Source organism: Neolamprologus brichardi, chromosome 3, assembly GCF_056152115.1.
Source record: "Neolamprologus brichardi isolate AB-2024 chromosome 3, ASM5615211v1, whole genome shotgun sequence".
Classification (NCBI taxonomy): domain Eukaryota; kingdom Metazoa; phylum Chordata; class Actinopteri; order Cichliformes; family Cichlidae; genus Neolamprologus; species Neolamprologus brichardi.
Genome location: NC_142106.1, coordinates 14,927,852 through 14,948,852, shown reverse-complemented (window position 1 = coordinate 14,948,852; position 21,001 = coordinate 14,927,852). Strand labels below are relative to the sequence as shown.

The 21,001-nt window shown below is 40.9% G+C and overlaps 2 protein-coding genes across 2 annotated transcripts; one reads left to right on the top strand and one right to left on the bottom strand.

Annotated features, from left to right (window-relative positions):
• Positions 1 to 4,489: 4,489 nt before the first annotated feature.
• LOC148103604 (sialoadhesin-like) lies at positions 4,490 to 11,262 on the bottom strand. The gene is made up of 7 exons (XM_087838783.1): positions 11,232 to 11,262; positions 7,837 to 7,872; positions 6,592 to 6,864; positions 6,267 to 6,512; positions 6,035 to 6,187; positions 5,205 to 5,303; positions 4,490 to 4,584 (listed from the first exon to the last, which is right to left on the bottom strand). The coding sequence occupies exons 1-7, from the start codon at positions 11,260 to 11,262 to the stop codon at positions 4,490 to 4,492; spliced, it is 933 nt and encodes a 310-aa protein (XP_087694909.1).
• A 1,799-nt stretch (positions 11,263 to 13,061) lies between these two features.
• Positions 13,062 to 16,181, top strand: LOC148103603 (Fc receptor-like protein 5). Its single transcript, XM_087838812.1, has 5 exons — positions 13,062 to 13,113; positions 14,537 to 14,809; positions 14,889 to 15,134; positions 15,227 to 15,370; positions 15,490 to 16,181. The coding sequence occupies exons 1-4, from the start codon at positions 13,062 to 13,064 to the stop codon at positions 15,346 to 15,348; spliced, it is 693 nt and encodes a 230-aa protein (XP_087694938.1). The 3' UTR covers positions 15,349 to 15,370; positions 15,490 to 16,181.
• Positions 16,182 to 21,001: the final 4,820 nt, after the last annotated feature.

Genomic DNA, 21,001 nt, shown 5'->3' with positions numbered 1-21,001 from the left:
GAAGATCTGACCAGCCTAAAACAAGGAAAAGAGAGGCAGCAGCTTCCTGATATTCCAGAGAGGTTTGATCGTTCCTGCTCTGTCCTGGGCTCTGAGGGCTTTAACTCAGGAACTCACAGCTGGGATGTTGAGGTTAGAGACAGTACATGGTGGGACCTGGGTGTGTTATCAGAGTCTGTACAGAGGAAGAGAAACACGGAGTCTGAATTATGGAGAATACGGTTCTTCTTAGGTAAATACTCAGCACACTCACCATCAGCTCAATCCACTCCTCTCTCACTCCAGAAGAAGCTCCAGAGGATCAGAGTGAATCTGGACTGGAACAGAGGAAAGCTGTCGTTCTCTGATCCTGATACTAACACACACATACACACCTTCACACACACTTTCACTCACAGGATGTTTCCATATTTTGAAACTTGGAATAATCTAAATGTGCTGCCATTGAAGGTGTCAGTGTCACTGGAGCAGATGAGCTGAGGATGATTATATTTCTTCCTGTCCGTCCGTCCGTCCTGTCTGGCCAACAAAAATGTGCCTAACATTTACTTTCCTAAGTGCACCTTTTGCTATACTGGTCCACTTGTTTGTCATAGTTTATTTGATCTGTATTAGTTATTTTTATTCTAAATTATTGTAATCAGACTGGACTGGACTCAGGAACTGGAAAGAAAAACAATAAGAAAAGTTGGGAAGAAAGTTAAGAGAAGGAGAGGGAAAGAAAAATAGGAGAAAGGGGATAGAGAGAAAGGACGATGAAAATCTGCTTCACCACCTGCTCAAGGAAAGAAAAACAACAAGCAAAAAGAAAACAATGCTGTAGCGAAATTACAGCAACATCCAACATATGCGTAGGTAACAGTAAATAATAAATGCTGAATCTTATTAAGCAGTACACACGATGAATAATGTATGATATGTTTAGAGGCAGAAGCCACCAAAGATTGTGTGTGTGTGAGTACTGGTGTGTGTTAGAGCTGAAAGCCCCAGAAAGCAGCAGATGTCAGCATGGCCCCTCCCAGGAGGGCTCAATGTCTGCATCTTTGTAGGGACTAACGCGTTATTAAGTAACGCGTTACTTTAACTACGTTATTATTGTGGTAACGAGCACGGTAACTATTTATTATTCCAAAATCAGGAACGCGTTAATTGTTATTGGGATTTAGATAGGGTCGTCATTCATTACTTCATGTGTTTATTATTACTTTATTATTACTAATAAAACAGTGATACCAAATGCAGGTACAAACATTGCATACATGTATAGAGGCGCAGTCTGCATCTATGTAAGACGCTGCTTTTCCCCTCCGAGTGCAGCTATATAGTCTGAATGTTATAGTATTGAAATGCTGATTATTAATCTTCCTTTAACTCCATAATTTTCTTTTTTTCTTTGATAAATAAGAAGGTAACCTCATTGACCTCATTGACCTCTACTCGTTGGATAATGACGTAATACCTGTTGCATGGAGATGGGGAGCTTTGTTATCTCTCCGTAGCCTTCTGTCTGTTCTCATTCAATGATTCAGTTGTGCCAGCAGTACTTATTGAACTATATCTGCCTTTTTGTGTTTGTTTGTTTACATACTTGGACTACATTGAAACACTCCAATAATTACATTTGGACTTGGTGGCTGATACAGTTTCAAAACTTAACAGTTAGATTAGGGGTTTCTGTCATGGGCCTGGGTCATGTGACCCAGTGTTTCTGAGTTTGATGTTATTTTTTTTTCTGTATTCCAGTTTCTTTTCAGTTATCTGGTTAAAAGCAGTAATGCCTAGTTTGCAGTTTAATTCATGGTTTTTCTGGTTCGCCTTGTGTCATGTCTACGTTTATGTTTCCTGTTTTACTTTGAAAGGGTCCAGTGTTCTTTGTTCATTGTATTTAGTTTCACTTTCCCTGTCCTGTCATTAGGTTCATGTGTGTCCACTTCCCCTAATCATCCCTGTAACTATTTAGTCTGTTAGTCTTTGTCAGATCGTCTGTTATCATCACCATAGTCACAGTCATAGTGTTTCACAGGTTTGCCTTAGTTTTGTTGTGTTTTGTTGTTACTCAGTGTTCATAGTTTCTTCATGGTGTTTTCACTGAGTTTCATAGTCTTTAGTTTACTCAACATTCTCAGTCTTCTTTGTTTCTTAGTTCCATTGCTTACAGCCAAATAAAGGCTCGCTTTTTGTTAACACTTGCAACCCCTCTCTCTGCGTCTGCTTCTGGGTCTTATAACAAACACACCGGCGCACCCTGCTGTGACAGCTTCAGCTTACTATCCTATGGTCACCGGAGCAGTGGTTAGATTGCTTCAACACCTAGGTTGTTGCTATCATAGACAGAAGGAGTAACACTTAAATTATGTTAAGTTTGAAGAGTTTGCTGCTTGTACTTGTTCATTTTCAGGGGAGGGTTTGGGGAGGGTAAGGGTCACTGCTACGAACCTTATACACTGACTCGGTTATTTTTTTTATTTTTATTTTTTACGTGTTCTGAACTAATTTCCACCCGCTGTGCAGTTATTCTGTTCTTATCATTTAAGGCCAGTGTGAATATTGTCTTTACTCTATAAATCAGATGAGTCTGCAGTTAAGCTTTCTGCTGAAAAGTTAAAGGTCTAAATCATCCAGTCAAGAGAAGGAAGGTTTTCTCACATGTTAAACACCATAACACTGACGTGGCTTTCCTACAGGACACCCATGTCAGGGCCTCTGATAATGTCTGTCTCTTCCCACGTTGGAGGGGCCAGTGTTTTCACTCACTTTTCCAAGCTACGGCACGTCGGGTCTCTATATTGGGCAGAACATTCCCTTTGAGGCCCACAATGTTGTAGCAGACAAATATGTCAGATATGTGGTGGTAATCTATATAACCGTCTCGTTGCCCTAGTAAATGTGTATGCTCCTAATACAGATGACAAGAATTTCTTTAAGCAATTATTCTCCTCTTTACCCGACTTAATATCTACTCTTTTTTTTTCTTTCTGGGGGGTGATTTTAACTGCTGGTTCGACACAGCCCTGGATCTTTCATCCACTAAGAGTAATGTTCTAACCAAATCTGCATCTGTCATTCCTGCCTTTCTATCAGAATATGGACTGTGTGATGTTTGGCGTACCCTAAATCCTCATAAAAGAGATTACTCGTATTTTTAACATGTACACCATACATATTCAAGAATTGATACTTTATCATTGACACTAATTGTCTGCAGCAGGTCTACTCCTGTGCCTATAGTTATTTTAGATCACGCCCCTCTTACTCTGTGTCTGTCTCTTCCAAATCCTCCTGTTGGGAGGCGCTTCAATTCAACCCTTCTGTCACAATTCTGAAATATTTAAAAAGCCATCTGTTGTTGAACAAACTGAAGCTGTGCTGCCGCCTGCTGGTTGCATTTATACAACACTTTGATCCAAAGTGACCAGTTTTCCTCTGATTCACACTCACAGCCATGACTGTGAGCGAGTCATGCTTTGGAGACAAGAAACTTTGTAGTTTTGTTTGCTTCACACTCATTAAAAAGTAAATTAAACATCTGAGTGATTTCTGAAGTTGACAACAGTAAAAAGTCTTAATTAATTTGTAGCCAATTTTAATATGGATCATTAATATATTAATTGCTAACAACTAATGTCCTGATGTCATGATGATTTACAATAATTTTGATGTTTTAAAGTAATGTCCAAGTGTTTTCATTTGGTATAAAGTTGCAGCTGTGTTGTAATACACCAGGTTTACCAATAGATGTCAGCAGAATTAGAGTTGATGAGATCCAGAACTCCAGTCTGAGTCACTTGTTCAGGGGTTTGTGTCAGAGACCGAAACACCTCAGCTCTCTGTTTTCATGTCAGACTGCCGAGTGAACCACTGTAAACGTCTCCCTGGAGGACAAACATTTAAAACACAGCAAATATGATTTCCTACTGTGAGCCACAGCTGTAATCTGCTCTGTGTTGGTCTGAATATTTGGATTAACACAATTATTATTTTGTCAAAATCGCACTTCAATTTGCAAAGATGAAAAATGAAAAAAATCATCACATATTCACTTTTTCATGTTAAAAGTTACACACAAATTGAAATATGAAATAGTTGACGCATCATTTCCTCTATGTTGGTTTCAGGGTTAAGCAGACACATACACACAAACACTGAACTGAAACTTTCTGGTGTTAGATTTACAGCCGCTCACTGATGTTCGCGCTGATTATAATCCACAGTTGTGGTTTTGTTTATCTTTAATCTTTGCTACAATCACTCAAGATAATTATCAGCCGGCCACAACAAAACCGGAGCAGCTCAGATTCATCACATCAGATGACCTGATGAAACCCACAGAAGCACACAAGAAAATCAACAAGTGAGAAGAAGACTTTATTGATCCTGCAGAGAAACCAGATCTCTGCTGCAGGAACAACTGCACAACCAAACAAACACAAACTACAATTAAAATATATAAATTAGAGTGAAGTTACAGCTAAGAGTAACTCGAGGTGAATTAAATGCACTCCGGTCTGATGGCCTGGTCATCAGTGGTTGGACGGGTGAACTTCTTCACTGAAGAGTAGATGACCTCTGGCTTTGATGGTGTCTCTGATCACAAAGACACACAATTCAAACAACATGAAACAGTTTTAGAAATTTAATTCAACCTTTGCAACACAAATCTGTATTATTTAAGAGCAGAAGAGCTCATGATACTCCCACATGACAATCTAAGGTGCAGATTCAGGAATTATAGTGACCTCTGACCTCTGTGGCCTCACATTAATAAATGCTGGTTTCCTTGTTTCACTTTATCACGATTCCCTCCACACACAACTAAGAAACTTTTTAAAAAAAGTTTGATTGAATACCTTCAATCATTATTATAGCATTATTTTCTTTTTAAAGATTTCCTTGATATTTCTGGTATTTTAAAATATGTAGACATTCCCTATGATTAATGTTTTACAATATGTAGAATACTGCAGATGAAATGGGGACCTGTGCAGCACCCATGCTGACATAATGCATTCGTTTGCTTAACTTATCCAAAAATCTCACACTGAGCACCAAACATTTAGGATCTGTTTTTACTGCGTTACTAACCTTATCCTCAGGACAGATGTGCACAATGACCACATCTGATTTTTCAAGATTTATTCAAACAAGCATTGCTCCTCACAGAGGTATAAAATCCCCTAGAAGTTGACAAACAAAAACAATACTACCTGTGGCCTCTCTCACTGGTTGCTGAGGCTCTTGTGCTATTTTGATTTCGCTGTACGTGGTGTCATCTGTGATGGCATCTTCTCCAGCTTCTTGATCAGCTGAACCAAAGTAAAGTAAAATATAATTGAAAAAAGTCAGAGTGGGCCTTTCTTAATAAATGTAACTAAAAGAATCAAATGATAATATTAGCACTTTATAATAGAGCCTTCCATTTAGAAGAACCCTAATCTACCATGTAGCACAGGTGTCTTCTACATTTAGGGTTTAGTTTTCAGTAAACATATTTAACTGTTTGAAACAATGAATAATCCTAAAGTAAGAAGGGGAGGTTAGGAGAGTCTATAAAAACAGGCTGAACTGCAAATGGTAACAAAGTGAAAATGGACATTAGGATAAGCTGTAATATAATAAGTTGTAATAATGTAACATTCACAGCAAGTATTTGTACCTAACCATACCTTGAGGTCACAGAGTAATATTTCATGATGATAAAAGTAACACTTCATAACACAACCACTGACTTATTTTGTAAGTTGCTAACGGCAACCATGTGTTTCTTCTAAATGAGGGATATGTTGTTAAAAAGGCATTTACTATAATTCACACCTACATATGAAACAGGATGAGAAAGCAGTGAATGTTTTCAGGTAGTGAAAATAACACTTTAGATTCCAAACATGATAAATGTTGGGAATTCACACCATAGTGTTTGAGCTGTAATGTCACAACATGCACGTACAATGTAGACACAATATATATATAAAATAAATTGTTTAAAAGTACAAACCAATTAAGCCACACATGCAAAAACCAGAAGTTTGAGTCTCACCTTCAAGTTTTCTGCAGACACATCCCCTCATCACTAGAACCAGTAACACCAGCAGAACCAAAACACAGACTGATCCCAAGGCCAACACAGCAAGTAGAGGAGGTAAACCAGGAGGAGGGGTGGAGGCAGGTGGAGCTGCAGTGGTGGGTTTTTCTAAATGAGCCAAAGAAAGTTATTTTCATGCACTGAATGTTTGAATACTGAATACACAAACACAGTCTAAGTGTGTCACCTGTGACAGTGATCCAGCTGGATGGAGACTCTCCATGACCGCTGATGTCACACTTGTAGAGGCCTTCATCAGACCTGGAAACATGCTGGATGGTCATGTGACCTGTAGGCTCTTTTCTGATGAAGACACCATCTTTATAGAAAGCAGCTGGGAGGTTGGAGGGAGTGGTCTTTGTTTTACAGAGCAGAGTGACGTCATCTCCCTCCATCACAGGGAGGACAGGACTCTGCAGGATCACTGATCCACCTCAACACAGAGACAAACTACAGCATTTCATCCATTTACACACAGCTTCATCAACACTAACTCCACACACTCAGCTTACCAGTGACTGTCAGCTTAACCATGTTACTGATGGGACCCTCTCTGGACTCACACCAGTAAACTCCACTGTCCAATGGGTCGATGTAGCTGATGTTACAGCAAGAACCAGGTGGCTCTCCCCATTCTTGATTGTGATCTCCACACTCAGCTCTGGTGTCTCTGCTTGTGTTTCTCCTCAGAGTCCATCCAGCAGAGCTGTCGTCCTCCTCACAGCTCAGAGACACAAAGTCTCCTTCGAAAAACTGAGAGCTGCTGGGACTCACAGTAAGATGGGCTGTGAGGAAAACATCAGAAGAAGACATCCAAACATTGGTCATCTCAGCTGATCTCAGTTAAAGCACACATAAAGTGAAATTTTTACCCTTCTATGAAGGGTTGACAAATCTTTTAAAAGACACATTATTTACAGGCTGCTCTACCCTGAATACTGTTGCTTTTTTTCTGTAAGCAGCTTTTTCAGCCACCTCAACCTCAGCTGAGGAGGTCCTACAACTGCTTTTTCTTGATTCAGAATGATAGGGCTTATTTACAGGAAACAAAAAAATAAAACAAAACTAAACAAAATGACAAGGGACAACTACAAAAAGCAATCCTCCTCATGAGACTCACATTACAACCATGTGACCTATGTGTCATGTGATTATATTTGTGGTCTCTTTATTTCTTGTAAAAGTGGAAATGGCAATTAATTTTGCACAGCTTACAATTCATGGTGTGTGCATCGTGGGCTGTGGTGCATATAGTGCATGTATGAAACAAGGAGTCATCTGTCTTCTCACTGGTTGCTCCTCACAAACACAAGGCTGGACCAGAAGGTTTTTAGTGTAGTCTGAAGCCTGAGATGTTGGCTCACAGGAATTACTTATACGTATCTCGTTATTAGAAAAGAAAAGCCACGTTGACTGTTTAGTATAAACAGGCAGCGGGGAAAGTTAAATAGGTCACCTGTAGTAAGCATGTAAATGTACCAATGAACAGATGTGCACTGATGGCAAGACACAGAACTGAAGTAAAGTCGAGTGAAATAAAAAATTGCAAAAGATTATTATTTTTATAAATGATTGTTTTTAACAGCTAAAAGTCTCAGGTGGTCGTATAGAGTAAATACAGCAGAGCATGTATGATGGTGTGAGCAATACTGCAAACAGAGAGCAAACAGACCACTGATGGCTGGAGCCACACTGAAAAAAATGTTACAGAAAAAAGTGCTGTGTGGTTTATTCATGTTTATGCAAAATGTACCAACCTTGGGAGGGTCTGCAGCCCAGCAGTGAAGTCAGCACTGAGGAGAAATGACACACAGGTTGGTGTTAAATTCAAAAAGGAAACGAGTGTGTAACCCAGTGTTAAAAACGGTATTAAAAGTATAAATATTGATAAAAACAAAGTTAATTATAATAAATATAATAAATACTGATAAAGCATGTAAACATAAGTTTAATTAATATGTATATGTACTATATAAATGGTGTGGGGGCAGGACTTAGTCCTGTAGAGTGTGTTTGGTTAGATCCACTGAGCAACCAATCATTGGCCGGTCTGACCCTCCCCCAGTCTGTGCGCTGCTCAGACACCTGTGTGTGCCTTCGTGTGCCAGTCAGATACGCCAGAGACACAGACGGTGAAAGATCAGTTTACCCGTGCAGCGAAGAAGCTAGCTGGATAGTGAAAATCCTTTTTTCGGCGAGAATAATAAGGGTGATACTGTATTCCATAACTGTATTCCGTGAGCCAGCGTGAGCACTGTGAAGCCCCGTGCAGCATTTGTTGCTTCACATGGTAAGTCCCAGGCAGCACATGTGCGCTAGCATAGCATGCTACTCGCCGCTAGCTCCGATGCTAACTTCCGTTAGCCATTTTGCAATGAAAGTGCCTTTTCCGAGGCTAAAGCAATTAGCACTGAGTCTGCTGCACTTTATACGAGATGTTCTTTAAAGGTTTATGTCACATTACTGTGGTATTGATGTATAATGTATGGTTTTGTGCGAAGTTGTTATGTTAGCACATGTTCACTTTTCTCATGGTGCTAATTATAGTTCTGCACACTAAGTATTAGCAACGTGAAACTAAGTGCCTTCACCTGCACTTTACCTAGCTGAAACTTGATAAATCTCAAGCTAATGTGTATTTTTAATGCACTGCTGAGCTATTTTGTATTATTTTAAATGTGTGTTTCCTATGCACTTTTTCCCTTTTGAAATGAGAATAATTTGTTGTACAACATAGAATATTTTTAAAGAAATTTAGAAACACTACAAGCAACCAGTAGTAATAATAAGTTACAGGCATGATAGCTTAAATGTTGAACTACTGTGTTCTGGCCTGGTCCCCAGGTCAGGTTTTTTCCCTTTGCTTATTTGGATTGGATTGGTTTTGAGGACCTGAGAAGAATCGAGGATCCCTTTTCCAGTACTGGATGGCGAGCCCAGCCCAAAGAGCCGGATGAACTGGTAGATTGTAACCCGACTGGTTACAAACACACATGCGTGACTAGTGAACATTGAAAGACTGAAATTGACTTTGAAAAAGACACAAAAGACAATATATCCTTGGGTCGACTATTTGTGGGGTTTATTTTATTTTGTTTTCAAGAAGCGCGCTCTACTTTTGTTAAATGTGCACAACTTTAATAATTGCTAATAAATGCAATTGTGTTTCCTACACCTACTGTGTACAAGTCCTCTGTTGTCATACACCCTTGGCTCCTACGAACCTAGAACCTGTCTGATCTGGTCCATATTTCCCTTCTGTCCTCGTACTGTGGTTAAAGGTAACTATACTGCCCGTACTACAGGCAAAGAAGGCAAGAAGTAACACTAACAGGTCTTACATGCCCATTACTAGTACTGCACCACCAGTGTTACAAGTGGAATGCCATTAACTGCTTTGTTGTTTTTTATGTTTGTTTGTTTTATGTTTATACAGCAGGATAATGATCCAAAATACATCATCAAGTCCATTTCTTTTTTTTCTAATTTGGCTCTGACGGAGGCGGTCGCATCTTTCTCCCTCCCTTATCTTTCCTGCTTAGCTTCTCATGTCTTCTGTCTAGTCTCGTCTCACGCTAACCTCAGAGAGTCTCTCAATCTTGTTCTCTCAAACCTAAAGAATTATGAATTTGATTATGGCTTATTGAAGAACAAGAAGTGGCTACAGCTGTTCAAAACCCCACACGGCTGGCCGAGATGACTGACGGTTGACAGGGCTTTGAGTACTCAGACTGTGTTTATTGAATGCATATGGTCAAGATCGATCAGTGATGGACATTAGACCAACTGTAAAAGTTGGATGCAGTTGTTTGCACTAAACCCAAACAACCACCATCTTCAATCATGCATACCCATACCCCCCACCCCCCAGTTGCTTGTCATGTGTTTTGATGGTGTAAGATGTGAAGAATCATGTGCTTTATGTGCTGAGGTGTTTTTTCACTGTTCTCAAACTGCTCTCCTAGTGGAGCCCAGTCTGAGTAGAGTTCTTTTTTTCTCCTCCTGTACCCGATGTTGTGTATTTTTATTGTTTTTTAATAAATGCTGGCTCACACATATGGTAAATGGCCTGTATTTGTATAGCGCTTTTCTAGTCCCTAAGGACCCCAAAGCGCTTTACGCAACCAGTCATCCACCCATTCACACACACATTTACACACTGTGAATGTGTGTGTGAATGTGAGCGAACTTAATGATTGAGGTGTGGTTTTGGTGATGGCAAGCTACTTTGCAGTCACAGCCACCCTGGGGCGCACTGACAGAGGCGAGGTTGCCAGACACTGGCCCTCTGACCACCACCAGTAGGCAACGGGTGAAGTGTCTTGCCCAAGGACACAACGACCGAGACTGACCGGCAACCTTACGATTACAAGGCGAACTCCCAACTCTTGAGCCACGATCGCCATATCAGCTGTGTGCGGATGTGTCACACCAATCAATCAGGCCCATCTAAAGTTTGCCAGTAAACGTGTGAATGATTGAGAGAAGATTCGGGAGCATCCTGTGGTCAGATGAAAGTAAAGTCAAGCTGTTTGCTATCAGCTGTTTGAAGAAGAGAAATGCTCTAAAGATTCTTTGAGGCTCTTTTTCTGCAGAACGACTTCTTTCCACTGAGGAGCCAATGAATCGAACTACTGAAGCTCCTTCCATCAGCCAGAAAAATGAAGATGGGTTATGGCTGCATGACAATGACTAAGAACATACTGCAAAGGCAACAAAGGAGCCACTAAAGCAGAAGCACATTAAGGTCATAGAGCAGTTTCAAGACCTCGGTCCTGAAGAAAATCTGTGGAGGGAGCTTAAGAAGAAGCAACTGAGAAAGAGCAGGAAGCCAAACCTTCGTACAAACCCACTGATATGGTTGATATTCTCTCTCTCTGCATTCACTTTATATTTCTCACATTTTGCGAGCTGAGTGTACAGTATTGCAATTTTTATAATCTGTCTCCAGCAAATATTTATTTACATTATAACAAAAATAAGAAAAATCAAAAACTTGTATTTAAAAACGGCTATTTTTCAGCATCAAACAGGATTTCACTCATTTGTCTGATCGTTCAATCTGCCCACATAACACTTGTTCCTGTGACCTTTCATGTTTCCATTAATGCTCCCATTTCTATTATTTCATATTTGGAAAAGCTGTACTTACAGAGCGGCAGCAGGAGCGATGTTCTCGGCATTGTTTCACATCTTTATTTGCGCATTTGTTTCAGTTACACACACCCCCAAAAACAGTGTGTTTCTGTGTAAGTGTCTGTGGTTTTCTGTCAGCTGTAAAGGAAAAAGGAAAAACATCTGACGTGGCTCAGTTTCTCAGCACAGAGACCACCCGAACGCGTGACGAACTGAGAGTGAAACCAAACTACAAAATGCTTTGGTCTGGTCTGGTTTTGAATGAAACTTTGCCCTCGTAAAGAACTCTTACTCTACTCTTACTTACATGTTAACTTCACTTTCAGAGCATCTTTCAACAGCTGAAAACAAATATGAATACAACACTGAATAAAATAATCATGTGAATAATCACACACTGTCATCACTTCCTGTGCATTTCCTCTGAGCTTTGAGTCTCTGCTGGTAAGCCCGGCGTTAGAAGCCATTCACACCACAGACTGTGGCATTGGTGCATTATGAATGTGTTAAACTGCCAGCCCGGGCCTCTCAAGTACATTTTTTCCTGCATTTGCGCATCTACTCTTCAGAAATCTGTAAAACGTCTCAAGTTGAAAACCTTTAAGTCTGTTGCTTGCTTCAGATCAGTCGTAGAGGATTTAGATATCAGCTGCAGCTGGAAACAAAACTGGAGATGGTTTATAAATTTAAGCTGAAGCTAACGTATATGTGCAAAGTGAGAATCAATGTGACATTGCCAAGTCAGAAAGTATGAACGCCTTCTTGTCAGCTCAAACAAAAAGTCTCATCGGTGGCTTGGAATCAATCAAATCAATCAAACCTAGATGCAAAGCTTATTGTGAGACCTTCTCAAGGCAGAATGTAAAATGGATCACGCGTGAAGTACAAAAAGTCTGATGACATGAAGGTGTTTTGTCTCAGCACACTCTCATGACCACTAGTGTGTGACTTTACACACCTACATATTTTATTATTCATGCCCCGCTAATACTGGGCTGACCCCAGTTCAACAGGGTACTGTAAACATTCCTCTGAGATTTTGGTCCATATTGACATGATGACATCACACATTTGCTGCAGATTTATTGGCTGCACATCCCCTGTGTTCCTCCACATCCCAATTAGATTAAAATCGGAGGTGATTTGAGTGATGACTGAACTCATTGACATGTTCTGAGCTTTGACAGCTTTGATGTTCTGAGGTGCTGGAAGCAGCCATCACCATGGTGGTCTGATGGACTTGGTCAGCAGTAATACTCAGGTAGCTCATGTCCTTTAAATGATGCACAGCTGGCACTAAGGGGCCCAAAATCTGCAAGAAAATGCAGAAAAATGCAGAAATTTAGATATTTGCATTAAGGAGCAGTGGAGCAGGTGAACCTAATGAAGTGGCCAGGGAGTGTATAAAACATTTGCAGTGTTTGTTGTTGTTTTTTTAAGTAAAATCGTTCACGATTTTTAGTCAAGTTGTAGTAAAATGAATAAAAATCAGCATGTTGAGGGTCATCTAGCATGTGTGTAATATTTGGCATGCTGTGGTGTTCCTGCTGCGTTCTGCATGCTGAATGTGACGCTGCAGTTAACTGTGGTTGTGTTTGTGAGTTGACACGTTGACTTTAATCTCTCAGATTTCTACATGTCAAACGTGCACATAGACTAGGAGGAACTTTACTTTCACTTTCTTTAAAGTGCTCTCAGAAATTTCTCTTCCTCTTGCTCTGGAGAACTGAAAATCGTTGTTTGAAACACAAAAGTCATTCTCTCAGTTCCTTAAAGTGTTAAGTCTAACTTTATTGTCCTTCGTGTCACGGTGGACCACAGCCGCTCATCTTTGCTCCTGTCCTTCATGGATCCTTTCATATTCATCCTGATTTTGACTCTGATTTCTGGGTCTTCAGGTGAGTGAAGCGGTTAGCCTTTTCACGCATAGTGGACAGCTATTCAAAGGCTGTTTTCTTGTATTTGTGTCAGTCTTGATAGTATACTTGCACATAAACCACTGCAGTGGACACTGATGTGTTTCTCCATACACATCAGTGTCCACCTAAGTGAACACGTAAAAAACTCTTTGTTTAAAAAATAAAGTTCAAAAATTTTTTTTTATGCCTAAAGATGAATAAAAATACTTAAGAAAAAATCCTGATTGAGGTTGTCATAATTCATGCATGCCATGATTAAAGACAAAAGTCAATATGTGGGCAGTCTTTCAATGCTGTGTTTGTCTGAGTAAAGGGTGAATGTTTACTATAGCAGGTATCTGTTACTGTTAAAGTAACTGTAATAGCAGTGCTTTCAAGAAAGACTGCCTTAGGATGTTAAAGAGGTGTTGGTGGTGGCATAAGTTACAGAATACTCAGACCTTTATTTTCCTGTTTGGCTTTTTTTTGCTGATTTATTGATTTAGATGAACTAAAGGGACAGATGAATCGCTGAGGTCCTGTATCAGGTCTTTTCTGCATCTTTTCTTTACTGCTCACATTTACTAACTATATGATATTCAGACACTGTTCATCTCCTGCAAAGTTTTTTTTAGGCTGCTTCTTTTTTTGTCCTCCGTTGGTCCAGTTTCGCTCTGCGTCATTGCAAAATCCTATTTTATGTCTGTGAAACTGTTACATTTGGAATTTTTAGTAGAATAAAATATTGTCTAAGAATATTAATTCATAATATTAATTCATCCCTTCGGTCAGGTGGCTCTTTATGCTTGAATGATTCATAGATCAGTGTTAAGTGTTTAAATCTTTTATATACAGTTGATAGATGTATCTGTAGGCAGGAGTGGGCTCAGACCAGCCAAATGGTGGCTTGTTTCCATTCATCCGGTGGAATAAAAATAACAGAGGAAACATGAAACACTGTTTCTGACTGATCGGATCAGCGGATTGCAGCACGCCTCCAGAGTTTCTCAGTGCCCACCTTCAGAAATACAAACACAGAGAGGAGGAAACAGAACTGTGTATGTGTGTGGACAAACACACCCGTTCTGACGTGTAGATGAGTCATTATGTTGCTTGTGTTGTTTTTGTTCTTTGCCATAAAGAGTTTATTTCTTTCTAGGTTTTCTTTACCTCTTACCTCTGTAGCTAACACCGTTACCGTCAGATAAATCGTTACTGATTGAATGTTGTGTTAAATCTCTGCTGGGAGAGAAGTTGTTGCTGAGTGTGGATTAAAGTTTACATTAGATGTGCTTAGTGATTATTTTCAGTTTGTTTTACTGCAGGTTAAGATTTTTTGTGCAGATGTTCATTCCTACAATGAGTGCTCTTCTACATCCTGTTGAAACGACTTCTGCCCACATGTTCTGTGGTTTTATTTCAGCTGCCACAGCTCGTCTGACTGTGAGTCCCAGCAGCTCTCAGTTCTTTGAAGGAGACTTTGTGTCTCTGAGCTGTGAGGAGGACGACAGCTCTGCTGGATGGACTCTGAGGAGAAACACAAGCAGAGAAACAAGGAGTCAGTGTGAAGCTGACTGGGGGAGCTCATCCGGTTCTTCCTGCACTATCAGTCACATCATCTCACGGGACAGTGGAGTTTACTGGTGTGAGTCCAGAGAGGGTCCCATCAGTAACATGGTTAACCTGACAGTCACTGGTAAGCTGAGTGTGTGGAGTTAGTGTTGATGAAGCTGTGTGTAAATGGATGAAATGCTGTAGTTTGTCTCTGTGTTGAGGTGGATCAGTGATCCTGCAGAGTCCTGTCCTCCCTGTGATGGAGGGAGATGACGTCACTCTGCTCTGTAAAACAAAGACCACTCCCTCCAACCTCCCAGCTGCTTTCTTCAAAGATGGCGTCTTCATCGGGAAAGAGCCTACAGGTCACATGACCATCCAGCATGTTTCCAGGTCTGATGAAGGCCTCTACAAGTGTGACATCAGCGGTCATGGAGAGTCTCCATCCAGCTGGATCACTGTCACAGGTGACACACTCACCTGTCTGTGTTTGTACAGGTTTCAACATTCACAGTGTGACGACAACTTAATGACTGTGTTTGCTTTATTTTATACAAAGACACCACCACACTTCCACCTACATATGGACTTTCACTTACATCGTCCTCTGCATCATTCGTCCCTGGTCTTCTTCCTGTCTTGCTGACTGTTGCATCAGCCTGCACTGCGATGCTGAGATGACACGCTTACAGGAAACTCAAAGGTGAGATTCAGACTTCTGGATTTTACGTCGTTTTAAACTTCATATTTACCACAGTTCAAAATTTTCTTCAATGTTTAATTTTTTAAATAATTAAAAAAATAAATTTTGGTTTGTTTCAGATAAACAAGAAGGAGCTGGATGAGACGACCTCACCAGTGACATCATGCATTTCCACCGTCTATGAGGACATTTTTATCAATAACATTATTATTACTGTTTCTCTTGATTGCAGAGACTCGTTTCTTAAAATAATGTCTCCTAAAACTTTATACACAAGTTCACAACTACACAGCCACTTCCAACAAAACCTCCATTTACTAGGTTAAAAGCAAACTTTGCCTAAATATATCACATAAAGCCCTCAAAACACACTGGAGTTCCCCACCCCTGCTCTATGACTGTTTTCTGCAGGGGTGGGGAACTCCAGGGCTCGAGGACCAGTGTCCTGCACGTTTTAGATGTGTCCTTGATCCAACACAGTCTTCAAGTTCTCCACAGGCCTAGTAATGAACTAATCCTTTGAATCAAGTGTGTTGACCCAGGGTGAGATCCAAAACCTGCAAGACATCAGCCCTCGACGCCTGGAGTTTGACGCCTGTGCTTTTCTGTGTGCAAAACCAACACCGTGGGGATCCCCCACCCTCACCTCTCAGGTTTATTCCAGTGTTTCATTATTTCCAGGGCAAATCTGTTTCACCAAGATCAAAGTTAATCTTCATAAACTGAAAATTCAGATGAATTAAATCTCACATAAACATATTTTAATCCATCCATCCATTCTCTTCCACTCATCCTTGTCAGGATTGTAAGGATGCCTATCCCAGCTACCAGGGTGGGAGGCGGGTACACCCTTGCCAGTCTGTCACAGTGCCAACACAGAGACAGACAACTATTCACACCTATGGGTAATTTAGATTCACCAGTTGACCTAACTCCACTAACTGCATGTCTTTAGACCAGGGGAGGGAGCCAGAGTGCCCAGAGAGAACCCACACAGACACATGCAAACTCCACACAGACAGGCCGTGGCATGATGGTGAAGTTAAATGCACCACCTTCCTTCTGTGAGGCAACAGTGCTAACCACCACATATTTAACCTGCGAGGAAAGTCAGAGCATTTTCACATCACAGCAGAAACATCTGGACCTGCATCTTGATGCTGTTCGTGGATATCCTGAAAACCGATAACGAGGCTTCTCCAGAAATGTTCAAATGATCTGCTTTAATATCGAGTCATCTGTATATCAAACACCAGCTGTTTGTGTCACATGTTTGGAAGTATACTAGAATAAAAAAGAACATTTAAACATTTGATAAATGTGTTTTTGTTCATTAAGCAGTGACAGCTGTGTATACTGCACCCTTGCTGTATGATGCATGTGAGAGACACCCGCTCCCCAGACTTGTGTGAGATTAATCAGTATCATTATTTTCAATAATAATATGTTAATAGTGATTACTGAGCAAATTTTGGACAGCACACACAGCTGTTTGAACTCTAATATAGTGAAGGTAGCATGGTCACTCGTGTTGGGTAAACATTTATTTATTTCACAATTTCAAATCATGTCTCAGTCTCATTGTGTTGGTTTTAAGTGTGATTTTGTTGCTTGTAGATGTCTTATAGGAAGAGGGTTTAACTTCCATAACAACTGCTCTCAGTGATCTAATCCAGTGTTCACACAGGTGAAGAAGTGCTTCCTCTCGCTTTGTAAAATCTCTCTTTAAGTAACAGGAGTCACTCCCTCCCTTCATTAAGGAGACAGCTGAGTGAAAACTTGTTTCACTTGCTTTAAGACAGACTGCAGCCACTCCTGTCTGCCGCTGTCATTCATCGATTCCCTCACATGCATTTTGGCTCTGATTTCTGGCTCTGCAGGTGATTTAAGCAGTGAATCCATGCATCTGTGTTTATCCATTTTTCCCCTGACCTAGGATGCAAGGGCAGCATCCTAAGCAGAGAAGCCCAGACCTCCCTCTGCCCAGCCACCTCCTCCAGCTAATCTCTCCAACGTGTCCTGGGTCTGTCCAGGGACCTCCTCCCAGCACGTTTAATATATTATATTATATATCAGAGATCAAGCGTGTTTCAGACTACAAGCCCTGTAAGAAGTAGGTTTTTAACTGCGTTCAGGTTCAGTTCCTGGCAGGAGATGTTTGAGGATATTCAAGTTGAAGTGTTTTACTCCACCTCCAAAGTTTCTCACTGGACGTTCATATTAAATATTTCAGTGTTTCAGATACTGAGGTTACTGTATATATGAGTAATCCCTGTGAAACGAACCCTGTGAACACTCAGTGGTCTCGTCCTCGTTCATCTGAATGATGTCAGGAAATTCATCTCAGGTCTGCTGTCTCTGCACTTCTTCCCCTTTTATGCGTTTTAACCTACATTGTTCTATATAATGTATCCACACGCAGAGACTAACATTACTTCACTCTTGACTGTTTAAGATTCATGCTGAACTTGATGTATGCACTCACAAATATCGCCTCTCTGCCCCCTGCTGGTAACATCTCCAACCTTTTACTGCAACTGATCATATTGACTATAGCAGCATTTTTTATACTTATATTTGTAAGAATTTTGACACAAACAGCAGCTGACCAGCTTTTTTGTGCAAATGTTTATTGTTACACTGACTGCTCTTCAACACCTCGTAATCCTGTCTTCCTTCTCTCACCCCAACCGGTCGCAGCAGATGGCTGCCCCTCCCTGAGCCTGGTTCTGCCGGAGGTTTCTTCCTGTTAAAAGGGAGTTTTTCCTTCCCACTGTCGCCAAAGTGCTTGCTCATAGGGGGTCATATGATTGTTGGGTTTTTCTCTGTATCTATGAAGCGCCTTGAGGCGACTTTTGTTGTGATTTGGCGCTATATAAATAAAATTGAATTGAATAATCATCAATTACAGCTCGTCTGAATATCAACTGAATGTAAGCTCTCGGGTTGACAGTCAATGAATATATATATTCATCTGTATTTGAAACAAGAGCCATCTGTACAGGTTTTGGAAAACTATTTAAGAAACATTTGTGTGTTTTGTTCAGTGAGAGAGTTGTCTAAACATTTAAAAGTGATCTACTGAAAAGACCTGACTCTAACTAATCTGTTGTCTTTATTTCTGTATGTTGGTGTGTTGGTCTTTACTATGGAGTAGAATTAGTCTTGATTTTGTACATTTGAACATCTTACTTTATGTTTATGGATAATATGATACACATTTCTAAAACTTTTGAGACTAATGTTTGATGATATCCAAGTTTAAGTGGTTTACTCTCCAGTATATTTGTGGTTCTCTGTGTGTTTGTGCCCCGATTCACCAGCTGTGCCAGTGGTGATCCATAAACACGGCATTAGGGTAAAAAAGAGGAGGTGGTAGTGGCACAAACTGCAGGTTAGTCAGACCCCAGGGTATCTCTTTGTTCTTTATTTTCTCCTCTTTTTCTTTTTCTTTTAACAGTTAAGTTTAGAAAATAAGTTTTTACTATTTTTTCTTTTAAATGCTTCCCAGCAGTGAATCTGCTCAGTGATACAACACAAGTTGGGACACAGCCATCTCACTGATGTTATAACCTACAGGGCAGGGCTTAGATAACAAAGCACACCGTGTGCATGAATGAGCACCAATAGCTGCTTTGAAAAAATGCAACACTTTGAGATCATCTACTAGTCTGTAGCAGCGACTGCTGTTTGCTCTGCTGTCTGCTGGGGGGGGGGGGAGTATCAGAGTCAGAGAAGCCAGCTGGATCAGCAAAGGGATCAAAAGGTTCGAAGCGACATTGGTCACAACTTAGAGGCGGATAAAGACAGGATAAAGACATGCTGTGGAAGAGAGACAGAGGTTAATAACAGATATGATTCAATGCAGAGAGGTCTATTAATACATAGTGAGTGAGAAAGGTGACTGGAAAGGAAAATCACAATGCATCATGGGAATCCCCCGGCAGCCTACATCTACTGCAGCATAACTAAGGGAGGATTCAGGGTCACCTGGTCCAGCCCTAACTATATGCTTTAGAAAAAAGGAAAGTTTGAAGCCTAATCTTAAAAGTAGAGATAGTGTCTGTCTCCTGAGTCCAAACTGGAAGCTGGTTCCACAGAAGAGGGGCCTGAAAACTAAAGGCTCTGCCTCCCAGCAGGTAAGCCTGCAGTTTGGGATGCAGTGACATGGTAGTATGAGGTGATTAAGATTTTTGATGTTAGAGATCACACAGCACGGTGGTTAGCACTGTTGCCGCACAGCAACAAGGTCCTGAGTTCAATTCCACCATCAGGCCGGGGTCTTTCTGTGTGGAGTTTGCATGTTCTCCCCTGCTGTGTCCCATTTCAGGGTCTGCATGTAAATACTTTTTTGCCCCACTGGTGTGTGTATATATATATATATATATATATATATATATATATACACATATATACACACACACACACACACACACACACACACACACGGTGGGGCAAAAAAGTATTTAGTCAGCCACCGATTGTGCAAGTTCCCCCACTTAAAATGATGACAGAGGTCAGTAATTTGCACCAGAGGTACACTTCAACTGAGAGAGACAGAATGTGAAAAAAAAATCCATGAATTCACATGGTAGGATTTGTAAAGAATTTATTCGTAAATCAGGGTGGAAAATAAGTATTTGGTCAATAACAAAAATACAACTCAATACTTTGTAACATAACCTTTGTTGGCAATAACAGAGGTCAAACGTTTACTATAGGTCTTTACCAGGTTTGCACACACAGTAGCTGGTATTTTGGCCCATTCCTCCATGCAGATCTTCTCAAGAGCAGTGATGTTTTGGGGCTGTCGCCGAGCAACACGGACTTTCAACTCCCGCCACAGATTTTCTATGGGGTTGAGGTCTGGAGACTGGCTAGGCCACTCCAGGACTTTCAAATGCTTCTTACGGAGCCACTCCTTTGTTGCCCGGGCGGTGTGTTTTGGATCATTGTCATGTTGGAAGACCCAGCCTCGTTTCATCTTCAAAGTTCTCACTGATGGAAGGAGGTTTTGGCTCAAAATCTCACGATACTTGGCCCCATTCATTCTGTCCTTAACACGGATCAGTCGTCCTGTCCCCTTGGCAGAAAAACAGCCCCATAGCATGATGTTTCCACCCTCATGCTTCACAGTAGGTATGGTGTTCTTGGGATGCAACTCAGTATTCTTCTTCCTCCAAACACGACGAGTTGAGTTTATACCAAAAAGTTCTACTTTGGTTTCATCTGACCACATGACATTCTCCCAATCCTCTGCTGTATCATCCATGTGCTCTCTGGCAAACTTCAGACGGGCCTGGACATGCACTGGCTTCAGCAGCGGAACACGTCTGGCACTGCAGGATTTGATTCCCTGCCGTTGTAGTGTGTTACTGATGGTGACCTTTGTTACTTTGGTCCCAGCTCTCTGCAGGTCATTCACCAGGTCCCCCCGTGTGGTTCTGGGATCTTTGCTCACCGTTCTCATGATCATTTTGACCCCACGGGATGAGATCTTGCGTGGAGCCCCAGATCGAGGGAGATTATCAGTGGTCTTGTATGTCTTCCATTTTCTGATGATTGCTCCCACAGTTGATTTTTTCACACCAAGCTGCTTGCCTATTGTAGATTCACTCTTCCCAGTCTGGC